Source organism: Bos grunniens, chromosome 7 (genome assembly GCF_055505025.1).
Source record: "Bos grunniens cultivar Pamir isolate PY7600 chromosome 7, Bosgru_T2T1.0, whole genome shotgun sequence".
Taxonomy (NCBI): Eukaryota; Metazoa; Chordata; class Mammalia; order Artiodactyla; family Bovidae; genus Bos; species Bos grunniens.
Window position 1 is genome coordinate 46,117,638 of NC_141171.1, and position 24,053 is coordinate 46,141,690.

The 24,053-nt window shown below is 36.3% G+C and overlaps 1 protein-coding gene across 3 annotated transcripts in view; it reads left to right on the plus strand.

Annotated features, from left to right (window-relative positions):
• Positions 1 to 24,053, plus strand: part of SEC24A (SEC24 homolog A, COPII component) — an 80,413-nt gene that overhangs the window by 45,038 nt on the left and 11,322 nt on the right. For all 3 annotated transcript variants that reach the window (XM_086411614.1, XM_086411612.1, XM_086411613.1), the window contains 8 exons: positions 413 to 522; positions 3,603 to 3,715; positions 5,176 to 5,294; positions 9,442 to 9,497; positions 10,592 to 10,798; positions 12,050 to 12,170; positions 12,477 to 12,635; positions 18,440 to 18,613. In XM_086411614.1, the coding sequence (XP_086267740.1) occupies positions 413 to 522; positions 3,603 to 3,715; positions 5,176 to 5,294; positions 9,442 to 9,497; positions 10,592 to 10,798; positions 12,050 to 12,170; positions 12,477 to 12,635; positions 18,440 to 18,613 (1,059 nt within the window). The remainder of the gene's footprint in view (positions 1 to 412; positions 523 to 3,602; positions 3,716 to 5,175; positions 5,295 to 9,441; positions 9,498 to 10,591; positions 10,799 to 12,049; positions 12,171 to 12,476; positions 12,636 to 18,439; positions 18,614 to 24,053) is intronic.

The window sequence follows — 24,053 nt, forward strand, 5'->3', positions numbered from 1 at the left end:
TTATCATCCTCTTAAACTATTTTAGGAAAGCAGCTTTCCAGGAATTAAGAGAAAAAGGATATTAGAAAATAGGAAAAGTCATAGTACTTGTAAAAGCAAAACATACTTAGTGCTGTTCATTAGGAAGAGAAATTGAATGGAACTCAAAAATAAAGTATATTAACCCAGACTTCCCTGGCAGTCCAGTGGTTAAGACTCTGTGCTTCCATTGCAGGGGGAGCAGGTTCAATCCTGATTGGGATCCACATGCCTCACAGCATGGCCAAGTTAAAAAAAAAAAGTGCATTTAGCTTTTAATATTTAATTTATATTGAATTATATATGAATCCCTAAATTAAGAAAACAGCCAAATGCAAGCTGTATTAAACATAATCCTTTCAGTTTTAACAGCGTATGTTGTTAATTCACATAGTTCCTGAAGAATTCATGTACAACCCTTTGACCAGAGTCTATGGAGAACCTCACAGAAGACCTGAAGTTCAAAATGCTACAATTGAGTTTATGGCTCCATCAGAATACATGGTAAAGTTTCACTTTTTATATAGCATAAATATTTCATAATACTGGGTTTTAAATATACCATGGAGTTCTTTAATAAAATGTTATATTTTTAATTTATAAAAGTTATCCTGTTCATTATAAACATAGTTAATTTGTATATAAGGGTAAGTTTGGAAAGTGAAAGTATATGCAAAGTTCTGTTTATGTTTCTTGGGTATCCATTCAGAAATCTGCATAAAATATTGGGATCATACTAGTATACTTTTAGGTCTCATAGTTTTTTGCTATTATAAATAATAATGTGATGTGTATGCTCTTGTAAGTACTTATACATACACTTGTGTGAGTATCTGAAGTCTTGCATTTGAAAAGATAATAATTATGCCTAATGTTTGATTAGTACTATCCATTTTACAAAGCACATATATCTTTTTGATCATCACAAACAACTCTTAATTAAGCACTGTTCATCCCGTTTTACAGATGTGAAACAGATTTACTTAAGTGACTAGCAATATCCAGAACTTTTGGTTTCTCTTTCTCTATGCAATAATTGCCTCTAAGAAAAGGGAATATGAAGATAAGACTTAATACCAACTTTTAATATTTTATTTTAGTGTATTTTTATGGGATAGTCTCTATCTGGTCAATTGGGGCCATTTTAGTATAGAAATTATGAGGACTCAGTCTGTTTTCACCACATGGGAATTTCAGTATAGAAAACGTTTTTGTGAAACTTAAATGGCTGTTAATAGCTTCCTTTATGTAGCTGTGCCTTTGTTGAATTAAAGCCAAAAAATCAGAAGCATTTATTTTTTTGAATTGGCTTTCTTCCATTTCTTTACCTCTTAGCTTTTGTAAAAATGGCTTCCTTTAAATTTGGAAACTTGCCTAGGTCTGCAAGAGATGTTGCTTCTTCCAGACTTACTTCTTGGACAGCAGATTCTATGAATTTGGCAAGTGATATGTGCAAAAAAATATAAAAGTATACTAGACATCAAGTTCTGAGTGTGATTATTTGATGCTTTTTATTGAATTGAAGACAAATATTTGAGCTTGGAAGTTTAAAATATACTTGTACATTTTTCTGCAATTTTTAAAATATACTTGTACATTTTCTGCAAGTATATACAAAATATACTTGTACATTTTCCTGCAAGTTTAAAATATACTTGTACATTTTTCTGCAACTGGTTGAAATGTGTTGGTTAAATAACCAGCTCAAGTTGACTTGATTTGTCATTTTCAGAACTGTAATTTCTCTAAATTGTGAAATATGATGAAAGCCTATGAAACATGAATATATAGGTTACCAAGTAATCATAATACCACTGTTTCACCACCCAGGTCAAGAAATTGAACATTGCCAAAACTCTCAAAAGGTTTTCTTTTTTTAAAATATTTATTTATTAATTAGGTTGGTGAAAAAGTAATTATGGTTCCAGACCCTGAATTTTAAATCATTTTAACTAGTCTCAACCAGCTCTTTATTAATAAAAATAGGAACTGCTACCACACATTTTTTTCAACAAGAAATAGGTTTGTTTATTCCTGTAGCATAAAAATCCACGCTTCAGGATTCAGCGAACTCTTGGAAAGCATGTTCTGCCTCCTGCTGGTTGTGGAAGCGTTTCCCCTGCAAAAAGTTGTCAAGATACTTGAAGGAGTGGTAGTTGGTTGGCAAGAGGTTGGGTGAATATGGCAGATGAAGCAAAAACTTTGGCCTAATTTGTTCAACTTTTGAGATGTTGATTGTGTGACAGGTGGTTGGGCATTGTTGTGAAGAATTGGGTCCTTTCTTTTGACCAATGCTGGCTGCAGGTGTTGCAATTTTCATTGTATCTCATCGATTTGCTGAGCATACTTCTCAGATCTAATGGTTTTTCTGCAATTCAGAAAGCTGTAGTGGATCAGACTGGCAGCAGACCACCAAATACTGACCAGGACCCTTTATTTCGTGCAAGTTTGGCTTCGGGAAGTGCTTTGGAGCTTCTTCTAGCTCCAACCATTGAACTGATAGTTGCTGGTTGTTGTATACAATCCACTTTTCGTCTCGTCACAATCCAATTGAGAAATGGTTTGTTTTTGTTGCATGGAATAAGAGAAGATGACACTTCAAAATAACAACCTCTTTGATTTGCGGTCAGCTCATGAGGGCACCCACTTACTGAGCTTCTTCACCTTTCCTGTTTGCTTCAAATGCCAAATGACCATAGAATGGTCGACATTGAGCTCTTGGGCAATTTCTCATGTAGTTGTAAGAGGATCAGCTTTGATGATTGCTCTTAGTTGGTTGTGGTCAACTTTCAGTGGTTGGCCACTGTGCTGCTTATCTTCAAGGCTCTCATCTCTTTTGCAAAACTTCTTGAACCACTACTGCACTGTTCGTTCATTAGCAGTTCCTTGGCCAAAGGCATTGTTGATGTTGTGAATTGTCTCTGCTGCTTTATGACCCATTTTGAACTCCAATAAGAAAATTGCATGAATTCACTTTTTGTCTAGTAACAATTTTCATAGTCTAAAATACATACAAAATTGACAATAATTCATTAGCAAAAAATATAAAGCAAGAAATGTGCATTAAAATGATGTGTAACATAACCACATTTACTTAAAAATTTTTCCAATATCAAATGGCAAAGTTCAACAATGCAAAACTATAATTACTTTTGCACCAACCTAATATCTGGCTACACCAGCTCTTAGTTGCATCATGCAGGCTCTTTTAGTTCTGGCATGTGGGATCTAGTTCCCTGACTGTAAATTGAACCCTGGACCCCTGCATTGAGAGCACAGAGTCGTAGCCACTGGACCACCAGGGAGGTCCCCTAAAAGCTTTCTGATTATATGTATTCCCCTTCCTGTCCTAGAAAAAACACTCTTCTAACAGATGACAATCATATTCTCATTTTCCTTTTTCTAAGTATGCATCTGAAAAAAACTTCTTTCTATATTATTTTCTTCATCTATTATTACTATAGTCTCCACTTGATCTGTAAATAAGGTTTATTTTATTGTTTTGCTATATGTAGACATGACAAATGGTAAGTTTAAATTAAATCCTGTTAACTGTATTTAATGAGATCCTTTTTCTCCCTCAGTTACGACCACCTCAACCTCCAGTGTACCTCTTTGTTTTTGATGTGTCTCACAATGCAATTGAAACTGGATACTTGAATTCAGTTTGCCAGAGTTTGTTAGACAATCTGGATTTGTAAGTATCTTAACTCAGGTTAATTTAGAAATAGTGTTTGTATTAATAAAATGAATAAGTAGTTCCAAAATATATTTTAAAAGCTATGTAATTATGTTCTAAAAGTCCACTTAAATCCATAGTTAACTTTAGGTCTCCCTTTCTCTGAGAAATACTAGTTTATTTTTAACCTTTTATTATGGAAAAATTTCAAGGATGTGGTAAATAGAAAGAATATAGTGAAGTTCCAGGCACTTAGCCTCAGGTTCAGTATTTTTAGCGTTCAGCTGTTCTTGCTTCATCTACCCCTGCCCTTCCTTTTTCCCCTAGAGTATTTTAATGCAAATCTCAGTCAGTATATCATTTTACCTAAAAATACGTGGAATTATTTTTAAGCCTAACTAAAATATGAGAATCACATCCAACAAAATTAGCAGTAATTCCGTAATACGATCTTTTTACCTAAAAATACGTGGAATTATTTTTAACCGTAACTAAAATATGGGAATCACATCAAACAAAATTAGCAGTAATTCCATAATATGATATAATATCCAGTTCAATTTTTGTTCCTGGTTGTCTCTAGAATGTTTTTTTATTGTGGGTTTGTTGGAAAAAGAATGTAAACAGTGTCTACACATTGCATTTGCTGGTCCTCTCTCTTAAGCCTCTTAAAACAACTGTACATTAAATGGTTCTTACATGCTTAGTATAACCCATGAAAGCTAGCATGACCTTTCAGTGTAATGAAATACTCTTGTACTCTTGTATGGTAAGGAAGAATTTTCAGGAGCAAGTCTCATCAGAAATGGACTAACTCCCTCAGCTTGGTTGCAGGCATTTTTGTCCTTACCGGCATTTGTGTTTTTAATATTGTAGGTTGTGTATAAGAATTGTTTGTTGATGAGAGGGTTCAATAACTTACCAAGAATGAAAACTAGTTTGTTTTTCCCCTTGTAAAACTAAGGTGTACATATTTAAGTTCTTTAAAATGTCTTTTTGCTGATCTTCTTAAGTGAATGTATTAAGCAGTATAAAAATAAATTTAAGCAATTTTTAAAAAAAGATACACTATGTAAAGCAGTATGTAGCTTTATGCAATATGTAAATTACACTTTAGAGTTGGTATGTGGCAGTTTTTTGAAGTCTTTTTTATAAGTTAAAATCATCTACAGACTTTTGTATATCCTTTCCGTTGTTTTTTATATGTCATTTCCTAAGTGATTGATATAGCTTTATATAGGTATAATGAGTTTTGGATTGTTGTATTATTGTTTGGTTTTGTTGATTATTTGGGTTATGTGTAGTGTTTTCTTTGGAGTAGTATATTTTTCCATGGTGATTAAACACTGCATGGATTAAAAACATTTTTGTTGGGACATTTTCCACAGGACAGAAGCAAATGTTTGTATGTAACTCTTTGCAGATATTTTAGGTATAATATAAAACTTTATAAAATATTCTTCTGAATTTGTTTTTAGGCTTCCTGGCAACACCAGGACAAAAATTGGCTTCATAACATTTGATAGTACAATCCACTTCTACAGTCTTCAAGAAGGTCTCTCTCAACCTCAGATGCTAATAGTTTCAGATATTGAAGGTATATATTATATACTTAAATTAATGAACTGAGGAAATTTTAGTTTTAGAAATATTTCATGATTGTTCAGCCAATTCAGATCACTTGGTATGATTCTACTATATTGAGAAAAACTTTGAGTATATAGTGACAAGATTTTTGGACTTGTGAGAGTTCTTCAGTCAAAGTTCTTATTTTATAGAAGAGGAAACAGAATTATGGCGGTAAAGTGAATTCTGAACAAGGCAACAAAAACAAGTTAATGGCAAATCTCATTCAGGAAGTATTTAAGGATAGACATAGGCCAATGGAACAGAATAGAAGCCCAGAAATAAGCCTTCACATATATGGTAACTTTATTTTTGATAAGGATACCAAGACCATTCAATGGGGAAAAGACAGTTTTTTTAACAAATGGTTCAGAGAAAACTGAGCATGCAAAAGAATGAAGTTAGACCCTTATCTTCAACCATATTAAAAAAAAATTAACTCAGTGGATCAAAGACCTAAACTTAAGAACTGAAACTCTAAGAAAACAGTGGAAAATCTTCATGATATTAGGTTTGGCAGTGATTTCCTGGATATGACACTAAAAGCAGAAGCAACAAAAGAAAAAAATAAATAAATTGGACTTGATCACTGTTAAAAACTTTTGTACATGAAAGAAAACTATCAAGACAGTAAAAAGAAGTACAGAAGTATGGAGAAAACATATGTATATGCAAATTATACATATGATGAAGGATTAATAAAAGAGCTGCTAATGGCTCAGACGGTTAAGAATCTGCTTGCAATACAGGAGACCCGGGTTCAGTCCCTTGGTTGGGAAGATCCCCAGAGAGGGAATGACAACCCACTCCAGTATTCTTGCCTAGAGAATTCCATGGACAGAGGAGCCTGGTGGGCTACAATCCATGGGATCGCAAAGAGTTGGACATGACTGAGTGACTAACAAACATACATACAACTCAGCAATAAATAAACCACAACTCAAAAATGGACAAAGAGCTTGAATAGACAGTTCTCCAAAGAAGATGCACAAATGGTCAGTAAATATACGAAAAAATGCTCAACATCATTAGTCATTAGAGAAATGCAAATCAAAATCACAATGAGATACCACTTAACATCCATTGGAATGGTTATTATTTTTAAAAATGGAAAATAACAAGGGCTGGTAAGGATGTGGAAACTTTGGAGCTGTTGTATATTGCTGGTGGGAATGTAAAATGGTTCAGTGCTATGGAAAACAATTGTACACTTAAAAATGGTTAAGGTGAGGATTTTCCTGGTTGTCCGGTTGTTAAGAATCCATCTGCTGATGCAGGGGACACTGGTCCAGGAAGTTAACACTTGCCGTGGGGCAGCTAAGCCCATGTGCCGCAACTACTGAGCCCACGCTCTGGAGCCCATGAGCCATTGCTACTGAAGCTCGAGTACCCTAGAGCTTGTGCTCTACAACAGGAAAAGCCTCTGCAATGAGAAGCCCGAGCACCACAACTAGAGAGTAACCCTGACTCACGGCAACCAGAGAAAGCCTGTGCAGCCAAAAATAAAGTTAAATAAATAAATGAAAATTTAAAAAAGAATGACAAAAATTTTTATATGGTTATGGTGATAAATTTTGCATATTATATGTATTTATCACAGTTTAAAAAATTAACTCCAAATGGATCATAAATCTGAATATGAGACTGAAACTATAAAACTGTTAGAAAAAAACATAGAAGTGTTTTGTGACCTTGAATTAGGCAGTGATTTCTTAGATATAACACCAAAAGCACAAACGACAAAAGAGAAAATAGGTAAGTTGGGCTTCTTAAAAATTAAAACCTTGGGTAAACAATAAGGTCCTACTGTGTAGCACAAGGAACTGTATTTAATATTCTATGATAAACCATAATGGAAAAGAATATATATTTGTATAACTGAGTCACTTTGCTGTACAGCAGAAATTAGTACAACATTGGAAATCAACTATACTTCAATAAAATAAAAAAATGAAAATGTTTTTAAAAACTAAAGCTTTTTGTGTTTCAAAAGGATATTATCATGAAAGTGAAGACACCTACAGAATGAGAAAAAATATTTGCAAGTCATATATCTGATCAAAATATATATCTAGATCATGCAAGGAACTTCTACAACTTAATAAAAAAGACAACCTAATTAATTAAAAAGTGGGCAAAGGATTTGAATAGCCTTGTCTCTATGGTACACCATATTAAACATTCTGTCTATGCAGTTGGCTGATAAGCCCTTGAAAAGATGCTCATATCATGAGTTACGAGGGAAATGCAAATGAAAACCACAAAGAAATGCCATATCACAGCAGTTAAAAAGAAATCTCAAAACCAGAATTTTCTGATACTCTGAGCATGTCTGAATAACTGGTTAGTTCCATGAGTATTGGTTTGGGGATTACAAATAATAAATATTAATAAATAGGTAAGTTCACAACTATAAAATCTATGAATTATGAGAATTGGCTGTACATCTTTAAAATGCAATAGATGAATAGAGCCCCTCTTCTGTCCTGGTTGTTCCAAATCTCATAACAGAGCAGCCAAGTCAGTCTTTCCCCTTTCCCTTATCTATTCATATTTCTCCAAATACTTATTTGGCATAAAATAAAATTCACATAATAATTCTGATAATGGGCCAAGTTGTGAATTTACTGATATGGTTCAGCCTCTCAATTTTATTAAAGAGCTGATGAATATCCCTTGCTGGGTGTCATATAGCAAAAAATTTTTTAAAGGACAGTAGCAAGTTTTTGCAAGGATATGGAGAAATTGGAGCCCCCATTCACTAGTAGTAGGAATGGAAGATGGTGCTGCCATTAGGGAAAACATTTTGTCAGTTCCTCTAGAAGTTAAACATAGAGTTAACTATTATAACCCAGCAATTTTACTTAATAGGAAGGCAACTATACTTCAATTTTTTAAAATTGTTAATATGAATTATTAAAAATAAAATAGTACAGAACATGTCTACCCAAAAATGTGTACATGAATGTTTTTTAACAACTCAGCCAAGAAGTGGAAACAACCCAAAATAAACAAAACGTAGGATATTCATATAATGAAATGTTGTTACTCAGCAGTAAAAAAACAACATGGGTGAACCTTGAAAATGTAAGGCTAAGAGGAAGAAGCCAGTCACAAAGGACCTCATAGTGTGACTCCAATATTATAAAATGTCCAGAATAGGCCTGTTCAGAGACCAGAAGACTACAGGCTGCCCAGACCTGTGGGAGTTGGTAGGGAAGTGAGGAGTGACTGCTAATCAGTGCGGGGTTCTCTTTTGCAGTGATGAAAAGGATCAAGAATTAGATAGTGGTGACAGTTGTACAACTCTGTGCATATAGTAAAAAGATCACTGAAGTGTATCTTCTGCATGAGTAAATTTCATGGTGTGTGAATTATATTTCAAAACTTTTATTAAAATCTTAATTTTAAAGAAAGAACAGTAGACAGTAGATTTTTTATATGATAGTTAAATATTTAATGTTTCAAATTATATGTTGGTATTATTTTTATAAGAATTATGGTGAGCCTTATTTTTGTAATTTTGTAATGAAAAACAATACAAAAATGTAAAAAGTGAGACCCCCTCAAAATACTCCACCACCACCCACATTTTCCTTCCAGTGTGCTTCCTTTCAGAAAAGCGTATTTAATACATAAGCAAGAATAAATTAGAATACTGGAAAACTCCTCTGATGTGGCCATTTAGCGTACCTTGCAATTTACTTGATTTTATAGCCCTGAGTAGGAGTAGCCTTCTTTGTGAGAACGTATCCACTTTATGAATGACAGAGTTGTTAGTGGGCTGTATTACTTCTATTTCAAGACAGAATTTTTGTGTGTCTTCTTAGTCAAGATTTTTTTTTTTTAATGCCAAGAGTGTTTCTTTGACTGCTTTTGTGGCTAAGCGGGAATTCTAAGACAGGATTCTAAATTGTCTTTAATCTAAGAAGCAAAGTACTTGTACAAACCTTACAGAGCGCTTGGGGTAACTCTTTGAACATAGGTAGACATTGCTGTGAAAGTAGAGGATATGGCTTTTCTCTAAGTGTAGGGCTGGTTAATTATATCAGTGTTATATATTTAGAACATCTGTGACAGTTGTTTTGTTTAAAAGAAATATTTATTTATTTTTTCAGATGTTTTTATACCTATGCCGGAGAACTTATTAGTAAATTTAAATGAAAGTAAAGAGGTAAGGGACACTTTCCTATCTGACATGTTTAATTGAAATGTTGAAGGAATGTATTTTTTAAATGAACTTTATGTAGAATTTTGCTTCTTTCTGTGACATTTCTAGGATGTGTAGCATTTTATATTTGCAATTAGTTAAAATTCATCAGATGAACAGCTTTTGAGTTTGCCCTTAAACTGATTGCTTTTAAGTTTAATATATCAGTTTGTGATAGGGTGGAAGATAAGTCTGTTCCATAAAGGAGGATAAGATGCAGGAAGCCTGCCTTGCCAGCCATTTGGGAAATTGGGAGGGTTGCTGAGATAAGCTTCTGGTCACTACGTAGAAGCACTTTAGGCTGCTTTCAGTGCCCTTTGCTTTTCTGATTCACAGAGTGTCATTGAGGTCAGTTCAGAAGAAACTCTTATTACCTGCCTGGAAATTGCCATGACATAATACAGTGAGAGGTGAACAGAATGTGTCTGAAGGGGGGATGTTGTCTACCCTGTACATGCATATATGCCATAGGGGTAACATTTTAACTAGCAAGTCTATGGTCTCAGCTGTTGGCAATGGTGACTTTGCCATAGTGCAAAGTATTTTTTTCCCATTAACTCTCTTTATTTGTACAACCTAACCTGAAGAGGTAGTTGTTTTTTGTTTTGTTTTTCTTTTGTAGTAATATCATTAGTTGGCAAATTTACTGGCTATCTTAGATTTTGCAATAGGGAAGAGTTAAATACACTTTGGAACCGAAAAGAATAAAGTGTATAGAGGTGATTGAGAAGGCCATATTCCATGGCATTTAAATATGTCACATCTCTAAACTGTGATGGTTCTTTTGGATATATTTTGGACTTATAGTCTTGCTGGACTACTGCATGTGCAAGAACTGTAAGGCCCCAATTTTGATTTGTCTTGCTTGCCAATTTATAATGTTGACTTAAAATGGCTTTCTTGTCATTCGACCAACTTCATTGTTTACTGTACTGTCTGTAGATTCTCTGACCATCATCATGACTCAATGTCCTGTCTATTGTATCACTTACTGGCTTATTGTGGAAAAAAATTTTTTTATTGTAACACTCTTGAGTTTTCTTGCTTTATTTCACAAGCTCGTCCAAGATTTACTGAAAACTTTGCCGCAAATGTTCACTAAGACCTTGGAGACTCAGAGTGCCTTGGGTCCAGCTCTTCAGGCTGCCTTTAAGTTGATGTCCCCAACTGGTGGTCGAATGTCTGTTTTTCAAACACAACTCCCAACTCTTGGAGTGGGAGCCCTGAAACCTCGAGAGGAACCCAACCAAAGGTCATCTGCTAAGGTTAGAAAGTCATTAAGTGTATAATAAGATTTATGCTGGTGTTTTGTCCCTTTGACTGTAGAGATTATTTTATTTTTCAGTTATGAAAAACAGGGAATATAAGGAAATGAATAATCATTTCTCTTTTATGTAGTCATTTCTATTTCAGTATTTTCTATCTGATTCACTCTTACCTTATGTTAGATCTTTAGCAGACCACTAGCAAATTTGCGTGTGGCTTCCCAGGTGGCTCAGTGGTAAAAGAAGCCGCCTGCCAGTGCAGGAGATGTGGATTCAGTGTGGGTCAGGGAGATCCCTTAGAGAAGGAATGGCAGCCCACTACAGTATTCTTGTCTGGGAAATCCTATGGATAGAGGAGCCTATGGTCCATGGGGTCACAAAGAGTTGGACACGATTTAGCAACTAATTAGCAGCAGCAGTGCCACCTGCCTTTGATGAGAAAGTCAGGGAAACTAAGAGAATATGCTTGCTAGGGACAAGGTAGAACCTGTATGATGAGTAAAATTAGTCATGGTTTGTTATATTGACTATCCTGAATTGTTTTTGAGCACCTTGTGTGTATAAACTTATTTTAAGATACATATTTCTCAAAAGATGAGAATGTGGCCATTTATTGTAATGATTAAAGGTGTCAGCTTTGGAATAAGTCTGCCTAAGTTTCATTGCTTTTTAAATGTGTGAGCTTGAATAGTTACTTAATTACTTTGCCCCTCTGTTTCCTTATATTTATAAAGTGAAAATATCAATCGTACTTATCTCTTATGATAAATGAAAAGTATTACATATGAATTGTTTAGAAGTTCCAGCATTAAGCATTTAAAAGAGTATCAAAATAAGTATAATAGGTATATTCCTTTTTAAAAGTAAAGCAAAATAGAAAATTCTTAAATAGGACATGTTTCTTACTGAAAAAAAGAGAAAATATTACAAAACATAAAGGATTTTATAGAATGTTCAAAGATAATTGTTAACCCTCAGTATATATGGGGGGTGTGTGTGTGCGCTCAGTCACTCAATCGTGTCCAACTCTTTGCAACTCCATGGACAGTAGCCCGCCAGGCTCTTTTGTCCATGGAATTTTCCCAGCAAGAGTACTGGAGTGGGTTACCATTTCCTCCTCCAGGGGCTCTTCCTGATGCAGGGGTCGAACCTCCATCTCTGGTGTCACCTCAGTGGTATGTATGAAATGATATATAAATTTTATGACAATTTAATGATTTAAAATTTTTTCTCTTTGTAATTTATTAATAGGAAATTCACTTGACACCATCAACTGACTTCTATAAGAAATTAGCCTTGGACTGTTCTGGTCAGCAGGTAGCTGTTGACTTATTCCTTCTCAGTGGACAGTATTCTGATTTGGCTTCTCTGGGTAAGTTCTTCCTAGTGATTATTTTTCCAGGTGAAAGTCAAAACGGTATTTTTATGATGATACAGATGACAAAGTGAAGGAATTCTTATTCCCTTGGGAAGGCAGTTTAGTTTATAATTAACCTTGTAGTCTTCTTCTCTGAACATTTATAATAGAGAAATGTCTTTATTACTGTTTAAAGGAATGAATTCTTTTTTGACAATGTCTTGGAAGGTAAAGAAAGGTCAGTTCAAATGCTTGTAGTTACTTTGTGTTAGTAATAGTAGGTAACGGTAGAATTTAAAAGGATTTTGTGTTTTCTTTCAGGTTGTATTTCTCGGTATTCAGCAGGTAGTGTCTATTATTATCCCTCTTACCACCATCAACACAACCCAGTCCAAGTACAGAAATTGGAGAAGGAACTACAGAGATACCTCACTCGGAAGATTGGTTTTGAGGCAGTCATGAGAATTCGGTGTACCAAAGGTGGGGCACTTTTTTTTTTAACATTTATGAAGGCATAAATGGAGTTTTGTTTTAAATTATCTCTATTTATTTTTGGCTGTTCTGGGTCTTTATTGCTGCACTTGGGCTTTCTTTGATGTGGCAAGCAGGGGTTACTCCTTGTTGCAGTGCATGCGCTTCTCATTGCAGTGGCTTCTCTTGTTGCAGAGCACAGGCTCTAGGTGCTGAGGGCTTCAGTAGTTGTAGCTTGCATGTTCTGAGTGCTGGCTCAGTAGTTATGGCTCATGGGCTTAGCTGCTCCATGGCATGTAGGGTCTTCCCAGCCCAGGAGTTGAACTGGTATCCCCTGCATTTGCATGCGGATTGTTAATCACGGGACTACCAGGGAAGTCCATCCTTTTTCATTTTCTTAATGGTACCCTTTGAGGCACAATTATTTTTAATTTTGGTGATGTCCCATTAATCATCTTTTTTCATTTTTCATTTGTACTTTTGGTATCATAGATAGCTCAGTTGGTAAAGAATCCACTTGCCATGCAGGAGACCCTGGTTCGATTCCTAGCCTGGGAAGATCTGCCGGAGAAGGGATAGACTACCCTTACTCCAATATTCTTGGCCTTCCCTGGTGGCTCAGCTGATAAAGAATCCATCTGCAATCGGGAGATTGGGTTCGATCCCTGGGTTGGGAAGATCCTCTGGAGAAGGGAATGGCTACCCACTCCAGTATTCTGGCCTGGAGAATTCCATGGACTATATAGTCAATGGGGTCACAAAGAGTCAGTCACGACTGAGCGGCTTTCACTTTCACATCGTAGCAGTAAACCACTGACTGCTTAATCCAGAGTCATGAACATTTTATACATATGTTGTCTTCTAAGATTTTTATAGTTATAATTCTTACGTTTAAGTCCTTGATTTATTTTTAATTAATTTTTGTTTCTGATGAGGTAGGTTTTTGACTTCATACTTTTGCATGTGGATATAGTTCTCCCAGCACTATTTATTAAAAAATACTGTTCTCTCCCTATTGAATTGTCTTGTTGTCGTGTCCCTTTGTTGAAAATTAGTTGATCATAAATGTGAGGGTTTATTTCTGGATTCTGAATTTTATTCTTTTAATCTATATGTCTGTCTTATGCCAGTACCAAACTTTCTTGACTATTGTGACTTTGTAGTAAGTTTGAAATTAGGAAGTATGAGTCCTCTCACATTCATCTTGTCAGTTTCTGCAAAGAAGCCAGCTGGTATTTGATAGAGCTTTCATTTAATAGGTAGATAAATTGGAGGGAAGAAGAACTAAAGAGCCTCTTGATGAAAGTGAAAGAGGAGAGGGAAAAAGTTGGCTTAAAGCTCAACATTCAGAAAACTAAGATCATGGTATCCAGTCCCATCACTTCATGGCAAATAGATGGGGAAACAGTGGAAACAGTGGCTGACTTTATTTTTCTGGGCTCCAAAATCACTGGAAATGGTGATTGCAGCCATGAACTTTAAAGATGCTTACTCCTTGGAAGGAAAGTTACGACCAACCTAGACAGCATATAAAAAAGCAGAGACATTACTTTGTCAACAAAGGTCCGTCTAGTCAGGGCTATGATTTTTCCAGTAGTCATGTATGGATGTGAGAATTGGACTATAAAGAAAGCTGAGCACCAAAGAATTGATGCTTTTGAACTGTGGTGTTGGAGAAGACTCTTGCAAGTCCCTTGGACTGCAAGGAGATCCAACCAGTCCATCGTAAAGGAAATCAGTCCTGGGTGTTCATTGGAAGGACTGATGTTGAAGCTGAAATTCCAATACTTTGGCCACCTGTTGCAAAGAGCTGACTCACTGGAAAAGACCCTGATGCTGGGAAAGATTGAGGGCAGGAGGAGAAGGAGACGACAGAGGATGGGATGGTTGGATGGCATCACCGACTCAATGGGCTTGGGTTTGGGTGGACTCTGGGAGCTGGTGATGGACAGGGAGGCCTGACGTGCTGCTGTTCGTGGAGTCGCAAAGAGTCGGACACAACTGAACAACTGAACTGAACTGAAATTGGAGGGAATATTGACATCTTAACAATAAGTCTTCCCATCCAAAAACATGATATATCTGTTCTTTAATTTTTTCAACAATATGTTGTAGTTTTTAGAATGTAGGTTTTGTTTCTTTTGTTAAATTTATTCCTAAATATTTTTTCTGTCATATTTCAAATCGAATTATTTAAAAATTTTTTCTACTGTAAGGATAATTAATCCTTTGCATATTGATCTTATGTCCCGCACCCTTGTTGAACTTGCTTCTTAATTCTAACTGTTTAGCATTTATGTTTTAAAGGGCCTACTTGTATCCTATCCAAGATCGAAGGACCTCTGATATTATTTCGGCAGATACTGGCTCTAAATTAAGGGAAATGTACATCCCAGAAGTGCTTTTATGACTTTTTCTGCTTGGCAGGACAGAAGCTGTTGTATATGTACCTAACCTTGCACAAAAAGCTTGGGCATACAAACCAACCTATGCTTTCTTTTTACAATGCTTAATTTACTGTATCTTTGTGGTTAATTTGCTTAGATTTCTCTTTTTTAATGATAAATTTTGTTTCACATGAAATAAAATGCTTTTGGTAAAGCTACCAAAAAAAGGTACAGTACAAAAAGATATAAAATGAGAAATTAAGCCAGTATAGTCTGCCTTAGAATTTCTCATATGCTCTTGAAAAGTTTTCCCATGCATATATAAACCTGGGTATAAATTTTCACCTTCAAGTAAAAGCAGTGAGGTTCACATCTGGCTTCTTTTTTTGTACGTGCTTTCTGTTTTTATATATACAGATCTACATGCTTCCTTTTTTTCTAATTACTGTTGCAAAGTTGGTTTTTACTTCGTAAGCAAAATATATACCTGTTATTATAAAAAATGAAAACATTATTGATGAAGCTAGTCCTTTTGTATCAACTGTGTGTGTTGATACTGTGTGTCATTTCACTTTCTCTCCAGCTTTATGTTATTATAACCACATTGCTGTGTTACTTTTTCTATACACTTACATACATATATACTGCTTCATGGAAAATAGTATAATGCAGTAGCATAAATAAGATTGTACATGTTTTCAGCAAGTCTTGAAGATCTGTTAATATTAATTATGTAGATCTATCTCATGCTCTTTTAAAAATCTCATGTATTTTAACTTCTAACTAGTATTTCAGTTCAGTTCAGTCACTCAGTCGTGTCTGACTCTTTGCGACCCCATGAATCGCAGTACACCAGGCTTCCCTGTCCATCACCAACTCCTGGAGTTCACCCAAACTCATGTGCATCTAGTCAATGATGCCATCCAGCCCTGTCTGTCGTCCCCTTCTCCTCCTGCCCCAAATCCCTCCCAGCATCAGGGTCTTTTCCAATGAGTCAACTCTTCGCATCAGGTGGCCAAAGTATTGGAGTTTCAACCTCAGCATCAGCCCTTCCAATGAACACTCAGGACTGGTCTCCTTTAGGATGGACTGGTTGGATCTCCTTGGAGTCCAAGGGACTCTCAAGAGTCTTCTCCAGCACCACAGTTCAAAAGCATCCATTCTTCGGCGTTCACCTTTCTTCATAGTCCAGCTCTCACATCCGTACATGACCACTGGAAAAATCATAGCTTCGAGTAGGCGGACCTTTGTTGACAAAGTAATATCTCTGCTTTTTAATATGCTATCTTAGTTGGTCATAACTTTCCTTCCAAGAAGTAAGCATCTTTTAATTTCATGGCTGCAATCACCATCTGCAGTGATTTTGGAGCCCCAAAAAATGAAGTCTGGCACTGTTTCCACTGTTTCCCCATCTATTTCCCATGAAGTGATGGGACCAGATGCCATGATCTTCATTTCCTGAATGTTGAACTTTAAGCCAACTTTTTCACTCTCCTCTTTCACTTTCATCAAGAGACTTGTTAGTTCCTCTTCACTTTCTGCCATAAGGGTGGTGTCATCTGCATATCGGAGATTATTGATATTTCTCCCGACAATCTTGATTCCAGCTTGTACTTCTTGCAGCCCAGCGTTTCTCATGATGTACTCTGCCTATTAAAGAAGCAGGGTGACAATATACAGCCTTGACGTACTCCTTTTCCTATTTGGAACCAGTCTGTTGTTCTATGTTCAGTTCTAACTGTTGTAAATATCACTGTTTTCCTACTGATTGGCATTAAAGATTATTGTGATTTTTCTTTTTGTTATGACACAAACAGTAATGCTTAATTTTTTGCACATATAAATTTGGAACTTGAATGATTGTATCTGTAGAATAAATTCTTTGTAATGGAATTACTGTGGTTAAAGTAAATACCCATTTAGCATTTTGGAAGATATTGTCAACTCATTATTGAAAAAAGTTATTTTGAAAATTTGAATTCATTTAAGAAGTTATCTTTTATCCCATCCTCATTCTTACTAACTACTGTGTATTATTTAATATGATTGTTTCCAGTGTCAGTGTGTGGGTTTTCCCCATACCACCAAGCAATTAACTCAGTTCTGGCATTGCTTACCTAGAGATATCATCAGATCCCACAGATTAAGGGTTCAGTCTCACAAGACTGCCTCCCCACACACCATACCACCACATTTCAGAAGCCAGTTGTGAGTCCAATTTGTTACCTATGCTTCTGGCTATAGACTGGAAATTCCAGCAGTCCCTCCTTTGGTTGAAATTATTGGCTAGAGTGACTTATAGAACTCAGAAGAAACATTGTACTTCCTAGATTACCAGTTTATTTTATTTAATTTTTAAAAATTCATTTATTTATTTTAATTGGAGGCCAATTATTGTATAATATTGTAGTGGGTTTTGCCATACATTGACATGAATCAGCCATGGGTGTACATGTGTTCCCCATCCTGAAGCCCTCTTCCACCTCCCTCCCTTCAGAGTCATCCCAGGGCACCAGCCCTGAGCACCCTGTCTCATGCATTGAACCTGGACTGGCAATCTATTTCACATATGAAAATATACATGTTTCAATGCTATTCTCTCAAATCATCCCACCCTTGCCTTCTCCCACAGAGTCCAAAAGACTGTTCTTTATATCTGTGTCTCTTTTGCTGTCTTGCATATAGGGTCATCGTTACCATCTTTCTAAATTCCATATATATGCATTAATATGCTGTATTGGCGTATTTCTTTCTGACTGACTTCACTTTGTATAATAGGCTCTAGATTCATCCACCGCATTAGAACTGATTCAAATGCATTCTTTTTAATAGCTGAGTAAAGATTACCAGTTTATTTTAAAAGGATATAACTCAACAACAAAAAAAGAGACAGGATGCATAGAGCAAGATATGAGGAAAGGAAAAGGGTGTGGCGGCCTGGAGTTTCTGGAGCTTGCTTCCTCTCTCTTAAGAGTTTCATTCTTCCCAAATTTCCATGTATTCACAATCCCAAAGCTTTCTTAAGGACCCTGTCCTTTTGGGTTTTATGGGGCTTCATTACATAGTCAGGACTGATTAATTCACTCTCAAGCACCTCTCTCCTCCCTGGAGGTACTGAGTGGGGTGGGGGTGGGGAGAATGTCAAACTGAAAGTTCTATTCCTCTATAATCAAATGGTTGAATCTGGTAGCCAGACCCCATCACTAGGTTACCTAGTTCCCTTCCAGAAGTCACCTAGTTACCATAGTAAAAGACAAAAGTAAAGTATAATCTTTAACACTTAGGGAATTCTAAAGGTTTTAGGAGCTGTGTGCCTGGAATGGGTGAAGACTGAGTATTTATTTTTTTATAAATCACAATATCACATCTAAACTGTATCTATATGTAGGTGTATGTAAATTGTTTTGACACCTTTTTCTTTTCTAGGTCTTTCCATTCATACTTTCCATGGGAACTTCTTTGTTCGGTCAACAGACTTGCTGTCTTTGCCCAATGTAAACCCAGATGCTGGCTATGCAGTACAGATGTCAGTGGAAGAAAGTCTTACTGACACTCAATTGGTTTCCTTTCAGTCAGCACTCTTGTATACATCCAGCAAAGGTAATCTTTTCTGTTTGTTTTATTGTGGCAAAAACACATAACATGAGATCTATCCTCTTAACAAAATTATGTCTAAAATACAGTATTGTTAACTCTAAGCACAATGATGGAGCAAAGGTAAGATTTTTGAATTGGCCACTGTAGTCTATGGCTTGTGATAAAATCTGTTTTCTTTGGAAGAAATTACCATTTCTGTTAAGCCAAAAAAGTGTTCTTAATCTTAAGAGGCTTTTTGTTATTCTTGATAAAGCTAAGATATTTGGTGTTTAATTTTTCAAGCATTGCATTTAACAGATATTTATTAAGAGTCTACTTAGTGTCTGAAATATGTTATGATAACACAACAGTCAAACTGATTTAAAACCCTTTTTCTCATAGTCCTTATTCTAGTATGGGAGACAAACAATAAAAAGGATACATCAGTAAAAATTTGTTATACAATGACATTAGTTAATGAGAAACAAAGCTGGTAAAGTGTTTAAAAGGTGCTGAGAGGTGATGGTCTCTTAAGATAGGGTTTCCAGGAAAGTTCTCACAGAGGGTAACATTTGAGTTAAGTCTTGAAGGAATTCAAATGCAAGATAAACAGTTTTTAAGGGTATAATTTGTCTAGTACTAATTAATTTATATGTATTTTGTCCAAAAGATGATGTGAAGGCTGGTTAAATTTATTTTATTATTTTAAAGATTCACAACTCTCACCTTAATTCTGTTTTGTCTCCTTAAAAAAGTTTTGAAAAGTGTTACTGTGTTGTGTCTACTGATTTTTACAGCTCTGCCAAAATCTATAAAAAGTGTATAATAGATATTTTAATAAAAACTATTAGTATTAGAGAAGTCCACTTTTTGTACTATGATTATAATAATATTGCATACCATAAAACTAAGATAGATTTCTGAATGTAGATATTATTTTTTATTTGACAAAAAAATTCCCAGTCCTTTTTCTCATTGATTTTTCTTAACATATTAAAAAAAAAACCCTAATATATAATGGAACTAGGTAAAATCTACTGTTTTAATGTATAGTTCCACAAATTACTTTTAAAGAGAAGTAATACCTGACTATGACCAGTGTATTCTCTTGGCAAAACTCTATTAGCCTTTGCCCTGCTTCATTATGTACTCCAAGGCCAAATTTGCCTGTTACTCCAGGTGTTTCTTGACTTCCTACTTTTGCATTCCAGTCCCCTGTAATGAAAAGGACATCTTTTTTGGGTGTTAGTTCTGAAAGGTCTTGTAGGTCTTCATAGAACCGTTCAGCTTCAGCTTCTTCAGCGTTATTGGTTGGGGCATAGTCTTGGATTACCGTGATATTGAATGGTTTGCCTTGGAAACGAACAGAGATCATTCTGTCGTTTTTGAGATTGCATCCAAGTACTGCATTTCCGACTCTTTTTTTGACTATGATGGCTACTCCATTTCTTCTGAGGGATTCCTGCCCACAGTAGTAGATATAATGGTCATTGGAGTTAAATTCACGCAACTAGTCCTTTTTAGTTTGCTGATTCCTAGAATGTCACCGTTCACTCTTGCCATCTCCTGTTTGACCACTTCCAATTTGCCTTGATTCATGGACCTAACATTCCAGGTTCCTATGAAGTATTGCTCTTTACAGCATCGCACCTTGCTTCTATCACCAGTCCCATTGACACCTAGGTGTTGTTTTTGCTTTGGCTCCATCCCTTCATTCTTTCTGGAGTTACTTCTCCACTGATCTCCAGTAGCATATTGGGCACCTACTGACCTGGGGAGTTCATCTTTCAGTGTCCTATCTTTTTGATATACATTCAGCAAAAACAAGACCGAGAGCTGACTGTGACTCAGATCATGAATTGCTTATTGCCAAATTCAGACTTAAATTGAAGAAAGTGGGGATAACCACTAGACCATTCAGGTATGACCTTAATCAAATCCCTTATGATTATACAATGGAAGTGAGAAATAGATTTCAGGGACTAGATCTGATAGACAGAGTGCCTGATGAACTATAGACAGAAGTTCGTGACACTATACAGGAGACAGGGATCAAGACCATCCCCAAGAAAAAGAAATGCACAAAAGTAAAATGGCTGTCTGGGGAGGCCTTACAAATAGCTGTGAAAAGAAGAGAAGCAAAAAGCAAAGGAGAAAAGGAAAGATATAAACATCTGAATGCAGAGTTCCAAAGAACAGCAAGGAGAGATAAGAAAGCCTTCCTCAGCAATCAATGCAAAGAAATAGAGGAAAACAGTAGAATGGGAAAGACTAGAGATCTCTTCAAGAAAATTAGAGATACCAAGGGAACATTTCCTGAAAAGATGGGCTCGATAAAGGACAGAAATGATATGGACCTAACAGAAGCAGAAGATATTAACAAGAGGTGGCAAGAATACACAGAAGACCTGTACAAAAAAGATCTTCACGACCCAGATACTCACGATGGTGTGATCACGGACCTAGAGCCAGACACCCTGGAATGTGAAGTCAAGTGGGCCTTAGGAAGCATCACTATGAATGAAGTTAGTGGAGGTGATGGGATTCCAGTTGAGCAATTTCAAATCCTAAAAGATGATGCTGTGAAAGTGCTGCACTCAATATGTCAGCAAATTTGGAAAACTCAGCAGTGGCCACAGGACTGGAAAAGGTCAGTTTTCATTCCAATCCCAAAGAAAGGCAATGTCAAAGAATGCTCAAACTACCGCACAATTGCACTCATCTCACACACTAGTAAAGTAATGCTCAAAATTCTCCAAGCCAGACTTCAGCAATACGTGAACCGTAAACTTCCAGATGTTCAAGCTGGTTTTAGAAAAGGCAGAGGAACCAGAGATCAAATTGCCAACATCCACTGGATCATGGAAAAAGGAAGAGATTTCCAGAAAAACATCTATTTCTGCTTTATTGACTATGCCAAAGCCTTTGACTGTGGATCACAGTAAACTGGAAAATTCTGAAAGAGATGGGAATACCAGACCACCTGACCTGCCTCTTGAGAAACCTATATGCAGGTCAGGAAGCAACAGTTAGAACCGGACATGGAACAACAGACTGGTTCCAAATAGGAAAAAAGAGTACGTCAAAGCTGTATGTTGTCACCCTGCTTATTTAACTTATATGTAGAGTATGTCGTGAGAAACGCTGGGCTGGATGAAGCACAAGCTGGAATCAGGATTTCCAGGAGAAATATCAGTAACCTGAGATATGCAGATGATACCACCCTTATGACAGAAAGCAAAGAAGAACTAAAGAGCCTCTTGATGAAAGTGAAAGAGGAGAGGGAAAAAGTTGGCTTAAAGCTCAACATTCAGAAAACTAAGATCATGGCATCTGGTCTCATCACTTCATGGCAAATAGACGGGGAAACAGTGGAAACAGTGCCAGACTTTATTTTTCTGGGCTCCAAAATCACTGTAGATGGTGATTGCAGCCATGAAATTAAAAAACGCTTACTGCTTGGAAGGAAAGTTATGGCCAACCTAGACAGCATATTAAAAAGCAGAGACATTACTTTGTCAACAAAGGTCCGTCTAGTCAGGGCTATGGTTTTTCCAGTAGTCATATATGAATGTGAGAATTGGACTATAAAGAAAGCTGAGTGCTGAAGAGTTGATGCTTTTGAACTATGGTGTTGGAGAAGACTCTTGCGAGTCCCTTGGACTGCAAGGAGATCCAACCAGTCCATCGTAAAGGAAATCAGTCCTGGGTGTTCATTGGAAGGACTGATGTTGAAGCTGAAACTCCAGTACTTTGGCCACCTGATGCAAAGAGCTGACTCATTGGAAAAGACCCTGATGCTGGGAAGGATTCGGGGCAGAAGGAGAAGGGGACACCCAAAGATGAGATGATTGGATGGCATCACCAGCTCAATGGACATGAGTTTGGGTAGACTCCAGGAGTTGGTGATGGACAGGGAGGCCTGGCGTGCTGCGGTTCATGGGGTCGCAAAGAGTTGGAAATGACCGAGCGACTGAACTGAACTGAATACCTGTCTAAAAGGGTAACATTATTTAGTGCTTCTATTCTAGATAAAAACATTGATAACTAACATGTTTAAGCCTATCATATTGGCAATGACAGCTATTACACACATAGAGATATACTTACTTTGTGACCCATTAGACTATAGCCTGTCAGACTCCTCTGTCCATGGGATTCTCCAGGCAAGAATACTGGAGTGGGTTACCATTCCCTTCTCCAGGGGATCTTGCCCACCCAGGGGTTGAACCCGGCTTACTCGGTAATTCAAACAGTAAAGAATCTGCCCGCAACACGAGAGACCTGGGTTCGATCCCTAGCTCCAGAGGATCCCCTTGAGAAGGGCCTGGCAACCCACTCCAGTATTCTTGCCTGGTGAATTCCATGGACAGAGGAGCCTGGTGGGCTACAGTCTATGGGTTTGCAAAGAGTCGGACACAACTGAGCAACTTTTACACTTTCTCCTACATTGCAGGCATATTCTTTACCATCTGAGCCACCAGGGAAGTTACAGTTCCACAAGTTTTGACTATTTAAGTATCAGAATCTGTTCCATTTCCCCCAACATGTCCCTGTGTTTTTATAGTCAGCTCTCTCCCATCCCCAGATCCTAGCAACTATTGATCTGTTTTCTGACCCTATACTTTTGCCTTTGCAAAAATGTTTTACGAATAGAATCATACAGTAGGTAAACCTTTTATATCTGGCTCTTTCACTTAACACAGTGGATTTAAAATTCATCCAAGTTGTTTCATTTACCAGTAGTTTGTTTCTTTTTATTCCTAAATAATATTCCATTGTACCCAGGTTATTTATTTATCTCCTAGTTGAGGTACATTTGAGTTGTTCCAGTTTTTGGTAATTTCAAATATAGCCCTTATAAACATTTGCATACAGATTTTTGTGTGAGCATAAATTATAATTTCACTTGGGTGAATACTTTTCAGTGTTTTTGATGGGAGTCTGGGTTGTATGGTGAGCTTATGTCTAACTTTTTAAGAACTTGCCAAACTGTTTCCTAAGCAGCTGTACCATTTTGTGCTCAGAGTGTATGAGAGTTCCAGCTGCTGTGCATTCTCACCAGCATTTACTATTATCTGTTTAGTTTTTGCTTATTATTTTTGGTTTGAGGTTTTTTTGTTTGTTATGCTCTTCTAATAAAGTATAATGTATCACTTTTAGTTTTATTTCATGTTTCTGTAATAAATAATGTTGGATATCTTTTTAATATACTTACTGTATTAGTTATTAGTTTAGGTTATTCCTAATGTTTTCTAGGAAGTATTGTGACTGTTGATTTTTTTTTTAATGAAAACTTTATTTTTAATTTGACAAACTGAGTATCTTTAGCGAATTTGATTTTTTTTCCTGTGATTAAAAGAACAGTATAAAATTTCTCTGGAGTTTGAATATCAAAACAGACCGTAGAACATATCCTGCAGTAGTGGTTTCTTACATGATATATATTTTACCAAAATCGCTT